Raw genomic sequence first — 20,011 nt, forward strand, 5'->3', positions numbered from 1 at the left:
CTGTTCTTATTTATGGTCTACTTTAAACAAAATTAAATTAACAAAAAATATGAGAGCGAAATTAGATCCTGATTTTTCTCATTATTTGATTCAAGTTTGTAATGGTACTACACCAATTACTATTGATGAAATAATCAAAATTTCAAATAAAATGCTTATTCCTTACAACAATGATATTGAATTTTTAAATTCTTTATTCGAGGCTATTTTTGGAGATATTTTGAATTATTCAAACGATTCTATTGAAATTACAAATCGAGCTATATTAACACAAAAAAATCAATCAGTTGATGAAATAAATGTCACACTCATTGACAAATTCCCTGGTAACATGGTGTGCTATTACAACTTTGATGAAACAGTTGATGCACTTGAACAAGGAGTTACGAAAGATTTCTTAAATACTTTAACACCGAATGGATTGCCACCACATGAATTATTGCTTAAAAAGAATTGTCCCATTTTGTTACTTAGAAAATAGATCCTTCAGAAGGTCTAAGCAATGGTACATGGTTGATTTGTTGTAATTTTAATTGTAATGTTATTGATACAGAAATATCAGTTGGTCATCACAAAAGAAAAAAAGTTTTATACCTAAAATTCTATTCTTGCCAGATACAAATGAAAATAGTGGTTTTCCTTTAAACGAACACAATTTCCTATCAGATTGAGCTTCGCAATGACAATAATTAAATCTCAAGGACAAACATTAAATTATGTTGGAATATATTTACCTAAACCATTATTTTCTCATAGATAATTATTATATGTGGTATTATCAAGAGCCAAAACTGCTAATTCAGTAAAAATTCTTATAAGACCAACAACAATTGATCATTATGAAAGAAATTACACAAAAAATATTGTGTATAAAGATTTTTTAAAATTAACAAACTCATTATGATGTTACTTAAGTAGTTTAATTTAATATTTTATTTATTCTACCCAATTGTTTACCTTCAAATGTTGCTATTATTTAAGTGTTCTATTGTTTTTTTTTAGTTATATTATAGAATTCATAATACATATAATAATACTTCTCTGTCTTCTTATTTCTAAATAGACCAATTATGCGGACTATTTATACATCAATCAAAGATATCACTCAAGTTACAAAAAACTGGAAAATAAAGATGCTCGTTGCTGAGAAATCACCAAAATGAGTAGCAAAAAACTTGCCGACAAAATATTAAGACTTCACACTGATAGACCTTCAGGTATTAATCATTTTGTATTTATTATATTTTATACATTTTGTCCTATAAATATTTTATTCTATTGTATTTGTGTAATTCAATAATTTATGCTCCAGTCAGCTAGCTCATTAATATATATATATATATATATACACCACCACACACACATACAGAGATATATATATTATATATATATATAGATATTCTAGGTTGTAGTTATACATATTAATATTATTGTAGCTAACTAACTAGATTTTGGCTTCAATCCATCAACACAGTTGCACGCACTATGACCATAGTTTGAATCCATCAATGTTAGCCATATACTATGAAATATTTTATTGATCAACACAGTTGCATTATTCACACTGTTGCATCATTTATTTTCTTGTAGGAAAATCGATTACAGGCAGTAATATTTGATAGAGATATTGATTTACGCGATGACACATTGCATGTTTATCAATCCTATTATATAGGCAATGCATATGTAGAAGCAATAGATCTAAGACATAAGGTAGAGGCACATGAATATCAGTGGGTAATTAATTCGAGGACAATTATTGAAGATCTAGGCTGCTTTCAATTAAATCATTGAATATGCATAGCATGCACCTCTAAAATGTTGTTGGAGCATTACAACGCCCAAAAGGCATTCTCTTGAATGCAAATGTCCCAAATGGGCAGGTGAAGGTTGTTTTTTCTTGGTCTTTAGTTGCTATTTCGATTTGATAATAGTCTGAGAAGCCATCCAAAAAACAGTAAAAGGCATGACCGGTTACCTTTTTCCAAGACTTGGTCAAGGAATGGTAATGAGAAATGATCTTTTCTTGTGGAAGCATTAAGCTTCCTATAATCAATGTACATTCTCCACCTGTGGTTAGTCTTGTGGGTACTAATTTATTTTTTTCATTTTTTACCACAGTCAATCCAGATTTCTTTAAAACCACATGGATGGGACTAACCCACTTACTATCAGAAATAGGATAAATTATACCTACACCCAGCAACCTAAGGACTTCATTCCTCACTACCTCATTCATTAAAGGATTAAGCCTTCTTTGTATTTCTCTAGAAGGCTTAGAATCCTCCTCCAGGTAGATCTTATGAGTGCAAATTAAAGAGTTGATACCCTTAATGTCAGCCAAGGTCCAACCTATGGCATTTTTATATTTTGTAAAGACCTTCAATAGTTCTTCCTCCTGTCTATTATTTAAACAAGAAGATATAACCACTGGTAAGGTATTGTTAGGTCCTAGAAAAGCATACTTAAGTTTTGCTGGTAGGGGCTTGAGATCCAATGCTGGGATTTGCTTCTCCACTTCCCTTTCTGCTGGTTGTGTTGGGCTCAGTTGCTCTACTTTGAGTGTCCATTCTGCTAGTTGTCCTACATAATACATAGCCACTGGTTTGCCAGTAGCATCTAGCATTTCAAAATTTTATTCGAAATCAATACTTAGAGGGAAAGATTCTGCAATGATGCCCTCCAGAAGGTTTACTTCTTGAGGTTCCTCTACCTCCTGAGGTTGTCTGCACAGATTGAATATGTTCAGTTCAAGAGTCATGTTACCAAAACTCAGTTTTAAAACTCCACTTCCACAGCTGATTAAAGCATTAGAAGTAGCCAAAAATGGTCTCCCTAAAATTACAGGAGCTTGGAAAATAGAGTTGACCGATAGCTTCATATCAAGGACAGCAGAATCTACTGGATAGTAGAACTATTGGTACTTATCTATGTGCACTAGAACATCCTCCACCACCCCCTTGGTATTTTTTTTGACCTATAAGCTAGTTGCAAAGTTATTGAGGTCAATTTCAGTTCTCCTAGCCCCAATTTCTCATATACAATATAAGGTAACAGATTCACACTAGACCCTAAGTCAAGTAGAGCATGACCAAATTTGGAATTCCCAATGATGCAGGCAATAGTAGGGGATCCAGGGTCTTTAAATTTGGGAGGAGTGTTGTGTTGAATTATTGCACTGACTTGCTCAGTGAGAAAATCTTTTTTTTTTTCACACTCAACTTTCTTTTAATAGTGCACAGATCCTTTAAAAAGTTAGCATATGTGAGAATCTGTTGGATAGCATCTAGTAAGGGTATATTAATCCTTACTTGTTTGAATACCTCCAGAATCTCAGCCTGATTTTGATCTTTATGGGAAACTGCTAACCTAGTGGGAAAAGGTGTGCAAGTGCTGAACAAGTTGTGTCTTCAGTTTGTGCAAGTACTGGGTTAGAGACCTTACCACTGTTGTCTGCTTTAGGGGTTGGATTTTCTAAATTTTTCCACCTCTCAGGACTGTGGCAACCTTTACTTGCTTCAGGGTGGAGTCCTCTCCCATTTCTAACACTTGATGAATTTGGTTTTGAGGATTGGGTTATGGTTGTGTAGGGAATTTTCCTTTCTCTTAAATACTCAAAGTTGAAGTGATTCTTGACAAGGATCCTTTAAGGTCATTGAGTGCTTCAGAATTTTGATTATTTATTACTGCTTGCCCTTGCATGAACTGCTGCAGATTGGATGCTAGTTGTTAAACAATCTCATCCAGGTTCCTCCTTTGGTTCACAACTAAAGGTGCTGGGTATTTGAGTGATCCTTGTATAGTTGGGTACACGTTTGTTGCATATTGGTTAGGCCCAGGTGGATGAGATGAGGACTGGGTTGTCTGTTCATTCCTCCAGCTAAAATTAGGATGGCTCCTCCAAGTGGAATTGTATGCATTCGAGAAGGGACCTGCAAAAGGTTTTGAAATCAAGTTAACAAAATTAGATTGATCTAGAATAACTTCCTTAAAAGTTGGGATTGTAGGGCAATCACAAGTGATATGCCATATTTCTTCACATATATTGCATTTTTTTGAAATTTTCTGAACAACTTGAACTTCTTTGGATTTATTAACATCTATGGTTTCTAACTTTTTGGAAATCAAAGATAACCTAGCATGCAAATTATCCACCTCTTTTAAGTTGTATTTACCTCCTCCAGTGATAGTTTTTATAGGTTTAGTCCTATCATACATATCTGAAGTGTCCCATGACTGAGCATTTTCAGATAAGTAGTCAAAGTTCTCAAATGCCTCCTCGGGTTCTTTATTAAAGAACTCCCATTTACACATTGTTTCCACAAACTGCCTCATCTTGGGTTGCAAATCCTCATAAAAAGACTGATTATTTTCTAGTTTTCATACCCATGATGAGGGCATGTATTAAGCAAGTCATTGAATCTCTCCCAAAATTGATAAAAAGTCTCAGTGTCTTTTTGGACAAAATTCATGATTTGTCTTTTTAATGCATTAGTTCTATGCATAGGGAAGAATTTTTTTTAGAAACTCAGTTTGTATTTCCTGCCATGTCCCTATTGACCTCGGTCTTAATAAATTCAACCAGGTTTAGTCTTTTCTTTTAGGGAAAATGGGAACAATTTAAGTCTTATCACCTCTTCTGTATAGATTCTATCCATGAATGTAGAGCAAACCTCCTCAAATTCTTTAACATGCAAATATGAGTTCTCATACTCCATCCCATGGAAATGAGGTATAAGAAGGATCATGTCAGGTTTAAAATTGAAGTTGTTTGCATTAAGGGGTTGTATAATGCATGAGGGTGAGCTAGTCCTAGCAGGTTGCAAATAATCTTTGAGAGTCCTGTTATGATTCCCCACTCTCCTCCCATCTTGTTCTTCTTCAACCATGGTACAAGACTCTCAGAAGATGACTTAAATGAAAGTGACTCACAATCAGAGTGTCACAGAATCTGATCTGACACCTTCTGCACTTGAGACTCTTACGGAAGTGAAATATTAGTTGGATAAATTTCTTATGGTCACTAGGCAAGTTTGTAAACCAGATTGTTCATACTAGAAAACTCAAGGGTTTGAAAATAATTTTTATTTCTTTTCTGGAAATCCTAAATGAGAATAATATGGATTTGGATGCACACTAGAATTTATAAAACAACTAAAGAAACTAAACTCTGCGTTGATAAAGAAGAACAAATGCAATACTTAAGATCGAAGTTCTGAAAAGCTTTAGACAAACACCTAGGCTTTGGGTCTCCTTCGCATAGAGGGATTTCAGGGGAGTTTTACATTCCACAATTACTATCAAATGCAGTTTCAGTCAAGATTAAAGTATTTGGATGATGTATATGATTTAAGCACTAACAAAACATTTTCTGAATCATCTCAACAAATTTCACATCAGATCGACAATCAACATGCAACTCGGAATTAGGGTCTACATTCCTTAAGCATTCACCGTGCCTTCAATCAATGATGGACCAAAAAGGAAACAAAAATCTTGGTGTCTATAAGAACGACAGAAACTTATGAAGAATACAAATTAAAACCGAAAAGAAATCAAAACCCCCAATTGAAACCCTACTGCTCAAAAGTTTCTCTTGACCTAGGTTACAAAATTATTCTCTCATCAAGTATGACAACGAATTGTTAATTAGGTAAAAGGACTGGTCCATAATCCAAAGAAAGGAAAAACAAAAATCCTAAAATTGGAAGCAGAATTTTCGAAGTGATTTTTGGACCCTGCCAAAAATTCCAACGTCCATTTCTCGCACACCACTTCCTCTCTTTTAGCCTCTCCTTCCTCATCCTTTCTAGTGCTCCTGCTAATCTCTCTCTCCAGGTAGTTGCTCTCTCCAATTACATACAGATATCTAAGGTGCAAAATCTAGGATGCAAAACAACAAGGGGTTACAGGCTTGTGAGAGGATTCCATTTCTTCTTTCTTTTTTTCTCTAGTGTCGAGTGAGTGTGTGAGGTAAGTGACATATAGTAATATTTCACATGTATTTCCTATTTTGACCTTGTGGTGCCTTTGTTGTAAACTTATTGTGTAATTAAGCATATCTAATTCATTTTCAAACCAAAATCCTTAATTTTCATGCTCAAATTTTATATTATTTCCACTTAATCAATAGATAAATAATTCATGTCTGACTTGTAAATTTTTTTTAATAATTTAAGCATTTAATTGTCATTTATTTTAAGCATTCGATTTTGAAGTATAAAAATACAATCTTTTCACGAAGATAATTAAAATGTTTTGAAAATTAATGCGGAGTCTTTAATATTTTTTAAATAAAAATTTCACAACAACACGTAAAAATAATTTTAAATAGGGCAAAAAAAAAAAAAAAAAAATTGTCTGATAATCTCTCTCTCTCCGAGCCGACTCCGCTGACAAAATCCAGCATATTCCAAATCCATCAGTCACTACCATTACCAACCGACCATACCTCGGTCACTCCTTCCCTCTCCTACGTATACATGGATGTGTAAATCTCGTTCTACTTGTGTGTTTAAACTCGGAGGGGACGATACAAACGAGGAGTAGAATGGCTTGGAGGTTGAGTGCCGCGGATGTGTCCGGGTTCAAGTTCTTACTCTCTCTGGCTATCATGTATGGGCTCATGGCGATGTTGGCCTATTCCGTCGTCCACATGAAGTTCATAAAGCCGCTCGAGATCGACGCGCCGCTCGATCGGTTCTCGGAGGCGAGGGCGGTCGAACACGTCCGAATTTTGTCCAAAGAGATCGATGGTCGCCAAGTGAGACCAGTTCTTTTGGCTGCTTCGTTTTGTTTTTGGGATAAAAGTCGAATTCTATTAGATGTCTTCAATGTTCTTATTTTCATGAAGTTTTGTTTCGTGGTTGATTGGATTTGTTAGTGTTAATGCTCCGTTTAGTTTCCGGGAAAGGATATAGAAGGAAAATAAGTTGATTTTTTTTGTTTCTTTATTTTGTTTCAAAATTACGAATTTCATTTCCTTACATTTTTCTCACTCATTTTTTTTAACGTATCTTTGTGAGCCTTTTTTTACCAACAAAGAAGAGAGGGCGGCTGTGAACCGTAAGAGAAGCCTTTTTCTTTTTAAACGTTTTTGTTGGATTATTTTACAGGAAGGGCGTCCTGGTTTGCAAGAAGCTGCTGATTATATCAAAGTCCAGCTGGAAATGGCGAAGGAGCGGGCCGGGTCCCATATTAGGTCGGTCTATTTATTTTCATGTTGTTATGAAGTTTTGTCCTTCAGTTTTATGGTTGTTTGTTTATTTCATTTTTATGTCCAACGCCGAAGTTGTAGTTCGAGTTTGTCTGGCATTATTGCAGTTAAGCTGGAGGAATTGGTTGTTTATTTGCGTTTTGATAGTTTGCAGTTGTGCCCCGATTGTTAATTTGCAGAGTAGATGTCGAGGAGACCATTGTTAATGGCTCCTTCAACATGATTTTCTTAGGCTACAGCATAACTTTGGCGTATAGAAATCACACAAACATTGTTACGAGGTACTTCACATTATTCTGATTGAATTTGTACTGAGGTTATTTGCGTTTTTATTTTGCTGATTTTTGAAGTAGTTATCAGTGAGCTGTAAAACTACTGGGTCCCACGCACGTCCAGTGTTACATGTGAGGTAGTCTTTTGTTTTTTGGGTGGGGGGGGGGGGGGGGGGGGGGGGGGGGGGGGGGGGGGGGGGGGGGTGGGGGGCGGCAAGGGACAAAAAGAAGAGAGGTAGGGAATAACTTGTAAATGTGCTTTACTAGGAGAGAATGAGGAAGCATCTGGACAAAGACTCCAGGAATATAACATTCGTTAAGTTGGAAACTTGTAAAATGCACAGGATTGTAAGAGGAAACTTGTTAATCTGTGTATTTTATATGAATAAATAAAGCATTATTTTTTATTATTTTATGCATGTCAGTATGGATTAACCTGCACCAAATGACAGGATGTCATCGGCAGATTCACTAGACACTGACCCGTCACTTTTACTGAATGGCCATTTTGATAGCCCCTTGGTTCCCCAGGTGCTGGTGACTGTGGTTCCTGTGTTGGTGGGTACAATGAAAATCCACTCCTGTTAGAGATATTATCTTGGTCATTCTTGCTTGATCGGTTTATATTCTCATGTTTACTTCTGTCCTTTTTTTTTTTGTTTAGCATCAATGCTGGAAGTAGCAAGACTCACTGTAGACTCTGGTTGGGTCCCTCCTCGGCCTATTGTTTTTCTTTTTAATGGTGCAGAAGAGCTATATATGTTGGTAAGAATTAAGACATAATGGACTTCTAAAAAAAAAAAAAGAATTAAGACATAATGGTATTGCTTTGTCTGGAAGCAACAATATTTTTACTTTGGAATCATTTTTACCCTGAAAAGAACTCTCTCACGTATGTGCTTCACCTTGTGTCCTGTTGTTTTATTTAGGCTTTAGCCTCTTCAAATCAGCAGCATGGTTGAAAATAGATTATGACTAAGTCGATGCGAGTACTTAATTTTTCAGATGTACAACAGTACAAGTTCAATATGTTTGGCTTTAATATGATCCACCCGTTTGAATACTTATTCATTTCTTTTTCTATAAAGTAGGACATATGTTACAATTTATCACAAACTGACAGAGGCAAGAATTTCCTAAAGCTATAATTAAACAAAGTAAATAGAAATATGTGGCACTGCACCCTCCTAAGCACATATGGCGATGTAATACTCTGGATTGTATATAGGAATGTGGCAAATGGAATCTCACATTGTTTGGTAGTGAGAAGTTCAAGCTCTGTATAACGATTTCATGGGGCTTCAATTGTAATATTGACTAGTCTTTTTAGAGTATAGGCCCGGATTTGACTTTAGCCTTCCTTGAATCGTTATAAATGGTTCAAAGTTAATGGAATAGCTTGACGAGGACGTTGTGAATTTAAGTGGGCGATATTGCAATACCCCGGATTATGTATTGGAGGCGGTAAATGGAATCCCACATTGTTTGGGAGGGAGAAGCTCAGGCCCTTTAAAATGATTCCAAAGGGCTCTAACCTTGACTATTCCATTTAAAGTATATGCCAAAATATGCCTTGAGCTTTCCTTGGGTCGTTACAAGAAAATAAGGCAAGCCAGAGTGCTACACAAAAAGTAAAACCAAAGTGAACAACAAAAAAGCAGCCGTCACAATTTATGCTAGCCGAAAATTATGTAGTTAATATATCTGAAATTTCATTTTACTTTTTCTTTTTTCCTGTACTATTCTCTCCTAGTACGGGTAAGCTTATGAGATGTTTATTTGCATCTGCTGTTTCAGGGTTCACATGGTTTCATGAAGACACATAAATGGCATGACACAGTTGGAGCTTTTATAAATGTTGAGGCATCTGGTACTGGAGGTCTTGGTAGGATATGATCCAATGCCTGTATTATTTTTTGAAAAATTTATATCGCATGCTTATTATGGCTGTATGCGGGAGTACAATTCTGCAACTAACTGGTCTGCACTTTTTTTTCCTTTTAGGGGATAACTTAGATGGCAACCAATCACCGAGAAAACATGCAAACCAACTTCCTAGGATAATCCAACTGTAATATAGACTAACTCAAAAAATAATGGGGACATTGTTGTGTTATGAAATGTTTGACAAACGACTTCAACAGAGATGAAATGTATATGCAATAAATACTAACTTGTGCTTGCTTTCTGTTCCTGATGATATGTTTACTAACACAGGAGCAACAATTTCCTGTTTACTTGGGCTATGCCTATCTCAGTATTAATAAAATCTCTTTTACAGTTAAAAAAACGATAGGAACAATTGACATATTGAGAATCGTCTTCTTTGTTGGTAGAGGATAAGAACTCTAATTTCGTTATTTCTTCCATTCCATATATATTGTTGTGGTGCCATAACGCTGATTTGTTTCTGCTCTCCAATTTAACAGATTTAGTTTGCCAGTCCGGACCTGGTTCTTGGCCTTCTCACGTCTATGCCCAATCTGCAGTATACCCAATGGCACATAGTGCAGCCCAGGTTTTTATTGGTCTTTTATTTATTTTTTGAACAACTTTCTTGTAGTCTTAAATTCAAATCTAGTTGTTGATCATTTCATTTCTTTATGATTCATGTGTACCGAATATTGACTTTCATTATGATGTAAAAACAGCACAGTTCTTTCTCATTTCCTCTTGAACCTTTGTTTACATGATTTTGTTTAATGTTTCAAAAATCATGTTGGCCATATGTACAATTTCAAAACGAGGTTGGGGCAATGCATTATATCTACAATCTTTCTACATTCATAACTTTATCGTTCTCTTTCATACTCCCTTTGTGTGTATGTGGATGTGTGCACGTGTTTTTATCCCCTCGACATTTTAATGTGCTTTGGCTGCAGTTTTCACCAGTTTCAGCAGAACTGATTCAATTGCAAAGATTTTATTTTTTATGTGCAGGATATTTTTCCTGTTATTCCTGGAGACACAGATTATCGAATATTTTCCCAAGATTATGGCAACATTCCTGGGCTGGATATCATCTTTCTCCTTGATGGTTATTTTTATCATACCTCCTATGATACAATGGAGAGACTATTGTATGCACTACATCTGCTATTTTGGTACATATTTAGTTAATTGAGATCTTTATGTTATTTTGTTCTCAAAAACTTCTCTTATACATCCTAATGTCTCCAGACCAGGAAGCATCCAAGCACGTGGAGAAAATTTGTTCAGCCTAATTAAGGCCTTCACCAATTCTTCTAAGCTACAGAATACCCATGATAGAGAATCTTTTGCCACTACTTCCAATGAATATACAGACGAACGGGCTATTTTCTTTGATTACTTAACATGGTTCATGGTATGCTTTTCATTTATAATTAATGATTTATTTATCAAAGAAATAATTAATGATCTGATTATGACACATTAGTTGTCTACAAGTACGATTGCACTTGATGACTAATATTGTTTCTTTCCATCTCTTTCTTTTTTTTTTAATTTAAATCTTTCAGATATTCTATTCAAGAAGAGTTGCTGTGGTACTTCACAGTATTCCTGTTGCCATCTTCCTTAGTGTTCCCTTCATTTTGTGTTTACTGTATTCTGGATTGCGTTCTTGGTTTGCAATCTTCTGTGCTTTTACAAGAGGTAAATGGTCAGTGTTGATTTTTATTTGTAAATAATTCCTGAAGCTGTCCTTCAATGTTCAGTTTTCATAATATATTCCAGTTAAGAATTTTAGTTCTCTAATCGACATCATCATCATCATTATTTGCATTGACGCCGATGTCAAAATTGTTGATTTAACAGGAATGCTGTTCCATTTTGCTGGGATTATACTTGCAATTATTTTCCCAATTTTATTTTCCATCCTAAGGTTGCTGTTCTCTGGTCGTGCAATGTGCTGGTGGGTGGATAAATATTTTTTAATTACCGTTCCTGTAAAATTGTCTTGCTAATATTGTTATTTGTATTGGTGTTGAATGACTGGTGTGTTGATTGTCCATGAAATCGTGTAGGTTATAAGAGTTTGGGATTCCATATAATAATTGATAAAATAGTTTATAGTTTTATGTTATAATATTTTATTTCAAGGCAATTCATTTCAGCTGATAAAACTTGTTACCATCAAGGAAGCTCTTCCTTATGCCTGACGATACTTTTTCGATTTCTCTGGTTGAACCTGTGGCATATTACAACTATTGGGCAAGTCATGGCTAAATTAAGGCCCTTTTGGATGCTTAGAATATCTCAGTACATCTGTGAATAGTAATGAAATTGTTTGAGTTGATGTTTTATTAGGTTTTGGGAAAATAAAGAGAAAAAGTTAAATAAAAATATTTTTCTCTTTCTTTTCCTTTTTTTATTTATCAAAAAAAGTTGAATAAAAATATTATAAAGTTAAAAATTGTTTGAATATTTTTTATTTTGAAAATTGAAAAAGTAGTATTGTTTGTTGTGTTTTGTTTGGAAGTTTGGAAATGTTATAATGATTAGGTAATGATTAGATGAAAAAGTTGAAGATTTGAAATTGAAAGTGTTTTGTGTTTGTTTGGGAAAGAAATATCTGAGAATACTTTAGAAAAATTGTGTTGCCAAATAGACTCTTAAGTGACCATGATATGAACATGTTGTATGCTAGGCTTGACCATGCCTCAGAGAGAGATCCAAAAGGATTCGACCAAAGCACAAAGTGATAAAGTATTTGCAAGATTTCAGATGATATATTGAAATAATATGATTACTTTTTATTGAAATAATATGGTTACTTTTTAATTCCCATCCAATTTTATGGTGTTGAACTTCTAGAAGACACAAATTCCCTACTCTTTAGAATAACTCTAGTTCCATTTTAACTCTAGTTCCATTTCAGGATTGAGTTTTTGCACTTTAGTATCACTGCATTGCAAGGTTCTTCTAAACATGCTGAGCCGTTATGCAGGTTTGCTCATCCATACTTGGCTTTTATGATGTTTGTCCCCTGTTCACTTATTGGTCTGTTAACTCCAAGAATTGTTTGGAGTTGTTATCCCCTGTGTCAAGATGTTTCAGATCTGAAGACTTCAAGAGAGGTACATTTCTTTTGGAAATTTTTATATTTCCTTGATCAAGGCCAAGATTATCATACTATCTTTCATAGATTTTTTTTCTTTTATTTTTTTTCTTTTTATTTTCCTGGCAAAGCAGATGGATAGGCCTCTCTCTCTCTCTCTCTCATCTGTTAAAGTTTCAGCACACTTTGATTTAGTGGATCTTGCTAAAATTTATCTATTTAGTTTTGTCCTCCTGATGCCCATGGCATGGAATCCCAAAAGTGTTCAGCACAACTTGCTGCACCTGTATTTCGAAATTTACTTCAATATATTTGTTGGGATCAGTCTCTACTTCAAGTTTCTAGAACCACCGCAGATGCTTAATGCAGTTGTTTTAGCACTGATCTGAAAGATTTATGTTTTAGCACTGATCTGAAAGATAAATCTTGTAGGCACCATCTAACGAAGCAAGATTTTGGGGAGCCTTTGGGTTTTATGCCATACTCACTTTGGTACGTGTTGGCCACTGTAATTAGTTTTATTAGTCAAATGTAGTTATATTAAAACACAAATGAATTCAAAATGTCTAAAGAACCTTTATAAAAACAGGCTTATCTTGTAGCTGGTCTGAGTGGAGGCTTCTTGACTTTTTTTGTGTCTGCCTCTATGCTTGCTGCATGGCCTTCCTTTTGCTTCTCAGTCAAATATTTCGGATGCCATTCACTCAGGTACTTTTTTCAATGGTGATTGGTTTGATTTCTTTGTTCTGTGAGTCTTAGATAAATTTTACAAGAAGTTCATTTGAAAGTAAATTAATAAATTATGTCATGTCTGGTTTCCAAGTGTCTATGAGTAGTGAAACTCCTACACGTGCAAAGGAGTGTGTTAGGCTTCAGCCCAGCCAAAGAAGGAAAAAAGGAGTGTGTTGGGCTTTTCTGGGAACCTTGTATTTAGGTAATTGTTCTCTTGAGAGAAATGTAAAAGTATCTAAGTGGGAATGGTGGCACTTTCCAGATTCTCTATTGCTACAATTCATACCTAAATACAGGATTTGCCAAAATCATTGAAATGGTTGAGATGTTTCAGTGGACTTTCTTCGTTCTCATCTGGAGGTTGGGACAACACACTCCTTGTCTCTTGTTTCAGATTCTCTGTTGCACCATGCCTTTTCTCTTGTTTCAGCACAGAGATTGCAGTCATTTCATCGGATGTCTCATATTGAAAATTGCAATCTGATTGATTTTGGTTTTGTCAGGTCGACAGTATTTTACATAATACCCCTGATTCCATGCCTTACATACTGTGTTTACTTTGGGGGGTTTCTTGCTCAATTTTCGATTGAGAAGATGGGTATGATGGGTTCTGTTCCACCCCCTTATGGTTAGTTTTCCTGAACTCCTATCTTTCTTTTTGCACTGCTAATTATTTATTAACCTTCATTTACATCAAAACTAGCACAAAATTGTTTTTGGATTTCTTATAGTGGGGGGGTGGGAGGGGAGAGGAGTCAGGACTCATTTTTCATTCTATACGGGGGGGCTATTGTGAGGCCTAGAGTCTTGATGTGTGAGCTGTAGCAAGAATGTTTTACTTAAATCAGTACTGCTCATATGATAAGGATAAGGGTAGGTGGTGTATGGGATCCCACATCGCTTGGGAAGAAGAAATTCTTGCTCTTTATAAGGTTCTAATGAGGCTCCAATTGTATCATTGACTAGTTATTTTATAGTATAGGCCATGTGGTTTGAGCCTTCTATTGGGCGTTACAAATGGTATCAAAGCCTATCCCAACTAGAAATATGGGGACTTGAGCCGTACCATCTACAAAGGACAAGGCCGACGAGGATGTCGGAAATTTAAGGGGGGGGGGGATCGTGAAACCCCATATGATAAGAATAAGGGTAGGTGGTGTATGTGATCCCACATTGCTTGGGAATGCGAAGTTTTTGCTCTTTATAAGGTTCCAAGGAGAAGTTCATTGACTGCCTTCATTGTTTTGATATAGAGAAGGATGCAGTTTGTTTGCGCTGCGTTGATATACTTTTAGTGAAGAGCCTGCATCCCTGGAAATCCTTCTCCCTGTATATTATTAGTTGTGGAACTTAGTTATGGCTGCACTACTCAGTGGGCACTTGGATAGATCAGAGATGTGGCAATTAAAGTTAATCAAATAGATGTTTCCACTTTTTTAATCAATGAATTATACCTTACAACTAAAATTTTTTTTAACTGGCTGAGTCGTTTATCTTATTCTCAACTTCTGCTAGGTTGATTTGTATTAATTTTTGCCTTATGAAAGTCTGAATTCTTGAACTGTTTTTTGATAACTTTAAGTTGTCTTCTACAAGGCAGTTCAAAGTCAACAATCTGCAATATTTAATCACCCGAGTCTTATGAAACTAGTGTTAGTAATGATTATCAGGTCTTTGCTTTCAGGATATTTCCTTCCAGACATAATAGTGGCAGCAATAATTGGAGTTGCAATGGGTTGGTGTGTGGGCCCCCTAATACCTATATGTGGTCATTGGTTGGCGAGGTCATCAATTTTTCAACTTTTGCTGCATCTTACTGTGCTTGCATTGGCTCTGTCATCACAATTCTTTCCATACAGCACAGATGCACCTAAGAGGGTTGTCTTCCAGCATACATTCCTTACTGCAGGTGCTGAAGTTGCCAGTATTATATGTTAAATGAACTAGAAAACACATATTTTGGAAGTCTTCTTTTTGTTCTCAGAAACGTTTTACAAACTATCTTCAGAAACACTTACAAAAGTTAAAAAAAATATATATATATTTTTTTTAGAAAACACTACAAAACATTATTTCATAACTTTTCAATATCTAACAAGTTAAATACTATTATATTTTGACCAGTATTACACTTACAGTTTATGATTTTTGAGTATTAGCATGCTGTTTCTAGTAGTGGTCTCAGCTACCCCAAACCCCTCAAAAGATCTGTTGGTTGTCTAATCCAAACCAAATATGTTTACTTCTGGAATTCACAGATGGAAATCAGGTAGTGGACTCTTCTTATGACTTTTCTGTACTGGATTCCAATTCTTTAGCTTTTGTTTTCAAATATGCACCTGAAGTGGCAAATGAATTACTCGTTAGTTCGGAGTTTTCTTTCGAAGCTGCTACATTGTCTCGCCGGGAGACTTGGATGGTATGTGACAATGAAGTTTCAAGCCATTATTATGTTAAATACATGAATTTGATGGTTTTATATGCCTTCTAAAGGTATGGATATTGGCCTTTTCCATTTCAAACTCATGATGTCCTTGTCAAATGGTAGTCCCCTCATCCCTGCCTGAAAATCCATATTTTTTTGTTTCTTCAAGATCTGAGCAATATTAACATGCTGGTCTGCAGCAAAACTCTCTCTCTCTCTCTCTCACACGCGCGCGCGCGCGCGCATTACAGATATATACTAGGCTTGTTAAACAATTGTTTTGTTGCAACAAATGGTGATGGCCACAACTATAAAAGAAAAACACTGCACATAAATATGGAGCTTTGTCATCCCCCATTAAATTTGTGAAGCAAAGTGATGCAACATCTGAGGACCTCTCTCTCTCTTTCCACAGGCAGTATTTCCATTTTCTTTGTTGTTCTCAAGAAGCTTGAAGTTCCCTACACAAAGTGATGGCATTCTGAAGCAGTATAAATACTTCCCCCATTTGTCTGTTTATAAGCAACATACAATTTCTAGCAAAGGATCTCGAAGAGTTCATTTGGAACTTTCCTTAGGGTGAGTGGTTTGAAAACGTGTTATCCATGAAGTTACATTGTTCTGCATATGACAAACATTTTCATGTGCATTTACAATTTCAAAGTTGTGAACACCTTTAGCGGCAGACATCGGCTTGGTTTAATATCGAAAGTCATAAATATTCGTACTTTTTATATTTTTATTATCAATGTAGATTTTCCTTTACTCAAATTACTTCTTTCCAATATGTTGGATTTGTTTTCTGGAAGATTTCCTGTTATTTGTTTTGAATGACTTGTGCCCATTTGTCTCCCTGTAATTGTGTTTCGTTAAAGTATAACTTTGTTTTCACCGTGGGATTCTTGTTGCTGTAGTGTGAAATCCATAACAATCACATATTTGACATAGGGATGCTCATTGCTATAGAGTGAAAGCAATTCTTTTACATGATTATCATTACATAGTAACTTGTTTTAGCACAGTAACTTGTTTTACACGGATGGAAATGGTCCATTCATATGTTTAGAGATAGTTGAAAACTGAAATTTTCATCACATGTTATGAACCATTTTATCTGGCTGCAAGTTTGAACATCTTTAAGTGTTATGTTCATGGCAGTTCCTTAGAGGAGGTTTGGGTTACAGTCCTAAACATTACCGGTCCCTTATCCAGTTGGTCATTTGCAGATAATGTTCTTCCGGGTATGAAAATTCTTTCCAATTCCAATTTGATTTTGGCCTATGGTATTTCCCTTTGTTGTATAGATTTTAACATCGTGAAACCGGTACAGCTCCTGAACCATTAGACGGTGGTCCACCTTCATATATATGCAGACTTAGTGGAGCCAGCCATGAGAATTGGACCTTCTGGTTAGAGGTAAACCCTGGTCACTATTAATAGTAGTTTATGTTTTTGCCCCTATCTTTCTTGCAGCCGTTACTAAATCATGCACAACTTCGTGATTTTGGCAGGCTGGCAGTTCTGAAGATTTGAGAGTGGAAGTTGCTGTAATAGACCAGAAATTAGTTGATGGGGCAAAGAAGTTGAAAAGCCTTTTTCCGGACTGGGTGGATGTTACTGCTTATTCTAGCTTTATGTCCAGTTATGTTTTTTAATCCCACACTGGCAGTTTTTATTTTTATTTTTTCCAAAAATACCAAGAAATGGGCTTTGCCCCGTATTAGTTGGAAAATTTAAGGTCCGGTTTGGATACACAAAATCATCTCATCTCATTATTACAACTTTCACAAACTTTCACATAAAATATAATAAACAATTAAGTATTTTTAAATCCCAAAATAAAAATTATATTAAAAAATTATATTTTAACAATATTTTATTCAACTTTCAACAAAACATTTCATCTCATTGATTTCATATGAATTGCGTAACCAAACGAGACCTAAATCTCGCATGAGATAGATTAATAAAGTTAATCTCAGTCTTGGAAACATCTAATGCTTCATTCTTCTCCATCTTCTTCACAACCGTCTTTCATTTTGCTCTACACGGCTGTATCTTCGAGAAATGGTAATAAATAATGAGAAATGGTATCTGCAGTCATAGAGTGTGTAAGTGTTGCACAATCTCTTTGAAAAAAATGAGTAAATGAGATATTTATATGAAAAAAATTAATTTTTTAATAGTGAATTCTATTCTTTTTCAAAACGATTACGTGGTATTTGCATATTCCATGACTATATGTAGCATTTATCAAATAATTGACAAAGCATATTCCAAAGGTAAAATAAATCTGCTTTAGAGCTTTTAAACTATTGGAAAAGTTTAACCTATGACTTGTGTTTGTGTTTTTCTTGAGAAAAAGCTCTAAAAGACTATCAAATAGTGAAAAAGAACCAAAAAAAAAAAAGGAAAGGAAAATAAACACTACGCTTCCAATGCAAAAGCAGAAATAACTCGACCCCATCTCCTTAATTATCATTAGATGTTCTAATTAATTAAATGGGTCATGAGTTATAGCAGCAAATGAACTTGGGCTAATTTGTAAGGACTAAACTTAATTTTACCAAGGATCAAGCTTAATTTTTAGGCATACATTAAAAATATATGAAACATTTATAATAGATATGCAATCTCTTGGGCGGAGAGGGTAATGACACCCTTTGTTTACGTATATGAATGGGGAGGACAATATTATTTTATCCAAGAATTAATAATCATTGTAATAATCAAATAGGAGAAAACACGTTGTAGTTTATACCAGAACGAGACATAAACCAAATATAAACACATGACTATCGTATCTTAAAATAATAGGATGTGGTCAAAGATAATTGTATATTTACTGTCATAATTTAAAAACAAGTATTCATATTATGTAAATTGAGATAATTATAAGAGAATATTACTTAATGACAATGTCAGTCTTGGCTCAACAAAAAGTTAACTAAATAATAAAATTCAATAGAAAAATGAATTACGTATTAATGTGTAAAATAATTTTTGTAAAAAGACTGTATTGACGAAGTAATTCTCTAATTATAAATAAAGCAGAAATAATTGTGATGTGAATTAACACTGGATCCGCTACCCGAAGAGTAAATCTATGCTAAGTGAGTAAGACGGGTATAGTTCCAAACTACCCAGACAGGTTACATCTCCGCGGACGAAGGAGGCAAGGCAAGCCCGATGCCATCTTATCTCTTCGCAGCGGATCACGGGGTGAGTCCAGCTAGAAGACTACACGATAAAGTGGAAGAATAAAATAACCAAGCAGGGTAAACGCGACTAGAAAGTAGACAGAAAAATAAAGAAAATCAGCACAAGGAGAATGTGGAGGACGTTGGCCTTGTTAAACAAAGTCGCCAAGACCCCAGGAGAACGACTATATGATAAAGGTCGACGAAAGCTTCGCGAACAGGAAAGCCGTTGGCTAGCGGGGTTGGCAGGTGTAATGGTGGGGTGGACCGTAAAGCCTTGTGTGGCAAATCCTCGCGGCCAAACCCCCCAGGCTGGCCACAAAAGAAAAAAGAATGAAACAACGGAAGAATGTGTGAAGAGACATAGCTGGATACGGTCAACAAAAGGTAATATTATTAATTATCGACAGTCGCAACACGTGGCCGTAAAGTTATGAAGAACCAAGTACAACATAAAGCAACTAAGTGAAACGGTGCGTGACTAAAAACAGCTAAGCACGACAGAAAGTGGAAAAGCAAAGTAAGATTGCATGGAGGTCCCGGGAGAACGACTATCCAATAAGGGCAAGCAAATGCAGAGCAAATGAATAAACGGGCTGCTAGTGAGGTAGTTAGGAATTCTACAATTTCCTGCTAAAAATTTCCCCCAGACCGGCCACCAAAAAAAAAAGAGAGAGAATGCATGAAAAGAAAACAAAATGGGCAGTTTGGTACGACAAAAGTGCGAAGCGCTTTCATTAATTAAAATTATATACAAGTCGCTGGGTGACAACATATAGGTACACACATTCAACCAAAAAGAAAAAAAAGGGAAGAACAAAGCAAAAGAGCCGCCGCAACACCGGGGAGCTAGGGCATGGCAACGTCAAGTCTCGATGCTGGGAGTACCGATCTCAGGAGCATCAAGAGCAGGATCACCCGTCTCTGGAGCGGCAGGCTCGGGCACGACCAGACCCAGGAAAGCGTTAGAGATTTTTTCCTCCACAAGTCGAGACTAAACACAAAGGCAACCTCATTGACAGGAATGTTGATAAGGTTAAGGCCCCGCAAATAGTTTGTGAAAGTCCTTGAATGCAGTTGCGGACTCCCCAAGAGGTGGTCCCGCATCGACCTAAGGCCCTCAGC

At 35.7% G+C, this 20,011-nt stretch overlaps 1 protein-coding gene and 1 non-coding gene across 2 annotated transcripts; both read left to right on the forward strand.

Annotated features, from left to right (window-relative positions):
* Positions 1-4,383: 4,383 nt before the first annotated feature.
* On the forward strand, positions 4,384-4,491 carry LOC121256816. Its single transcript, XR_005939106.1, has one exon. It is a non-coding gene; the product is annotated as a small nucleolar RNA R71 (small nucleolar RNA).
* Positions 4,492-6,446: 1,955 nt separating this feature from the next.
* On the forward strand, positions 6,447-17,441 carry LOC121254805 (endoplasmic reticulum metallopeptidase 1-like). The gene is given in 22 exon segments (XM_041154964.1): positions 6,447-6,763; positions 7,116-7,201; positions 7,396-7,497; positions 7,941-8,008; positions 8,011-8,046; positions 8,153-8,253; positions 9,286-9,373; positions 9,918-10,006; positions 10,429-10,568; positions 10,669-10,834; positions 10,989-11,124; positions 11,287-11,383; positions 12,419-12,548; positions 12,962-13,021; positions 13,119-13,237; positions 13,765-13,889; positions 14,946-15,170; positions 15,520-15,680; positions 16,102-16,265; positions 16,845-16,927; positions 17,017-17,102; positions 17,198-17,441. Coding segments are annotated over 22 exon segments (2,619 nt in total). The 5' UTR covers positions 6,447-6,550; the 3' UTR covers positions 17,342-17,441.
* The last annotated feature ends 2,570 nt before the right edge of the window (positions 17,442-20,011 follow it).

This window comes from Juglans microcarpa x Juglans regia, chromosome 3D (assembly GCF_004785595.1).
Source record: "Juglans microcarpa x Juglans regia isolate MS1-56 chromosome 3D, Jm3101_v1.0, whole genome shotgun sequence".
NCBI lineage: Eukaryota > Viridiplantae > Streptophyta > Magnoliopsida > Fagales > Juglandaceae > Juglans > Juglans microcarpa x Juglans regia.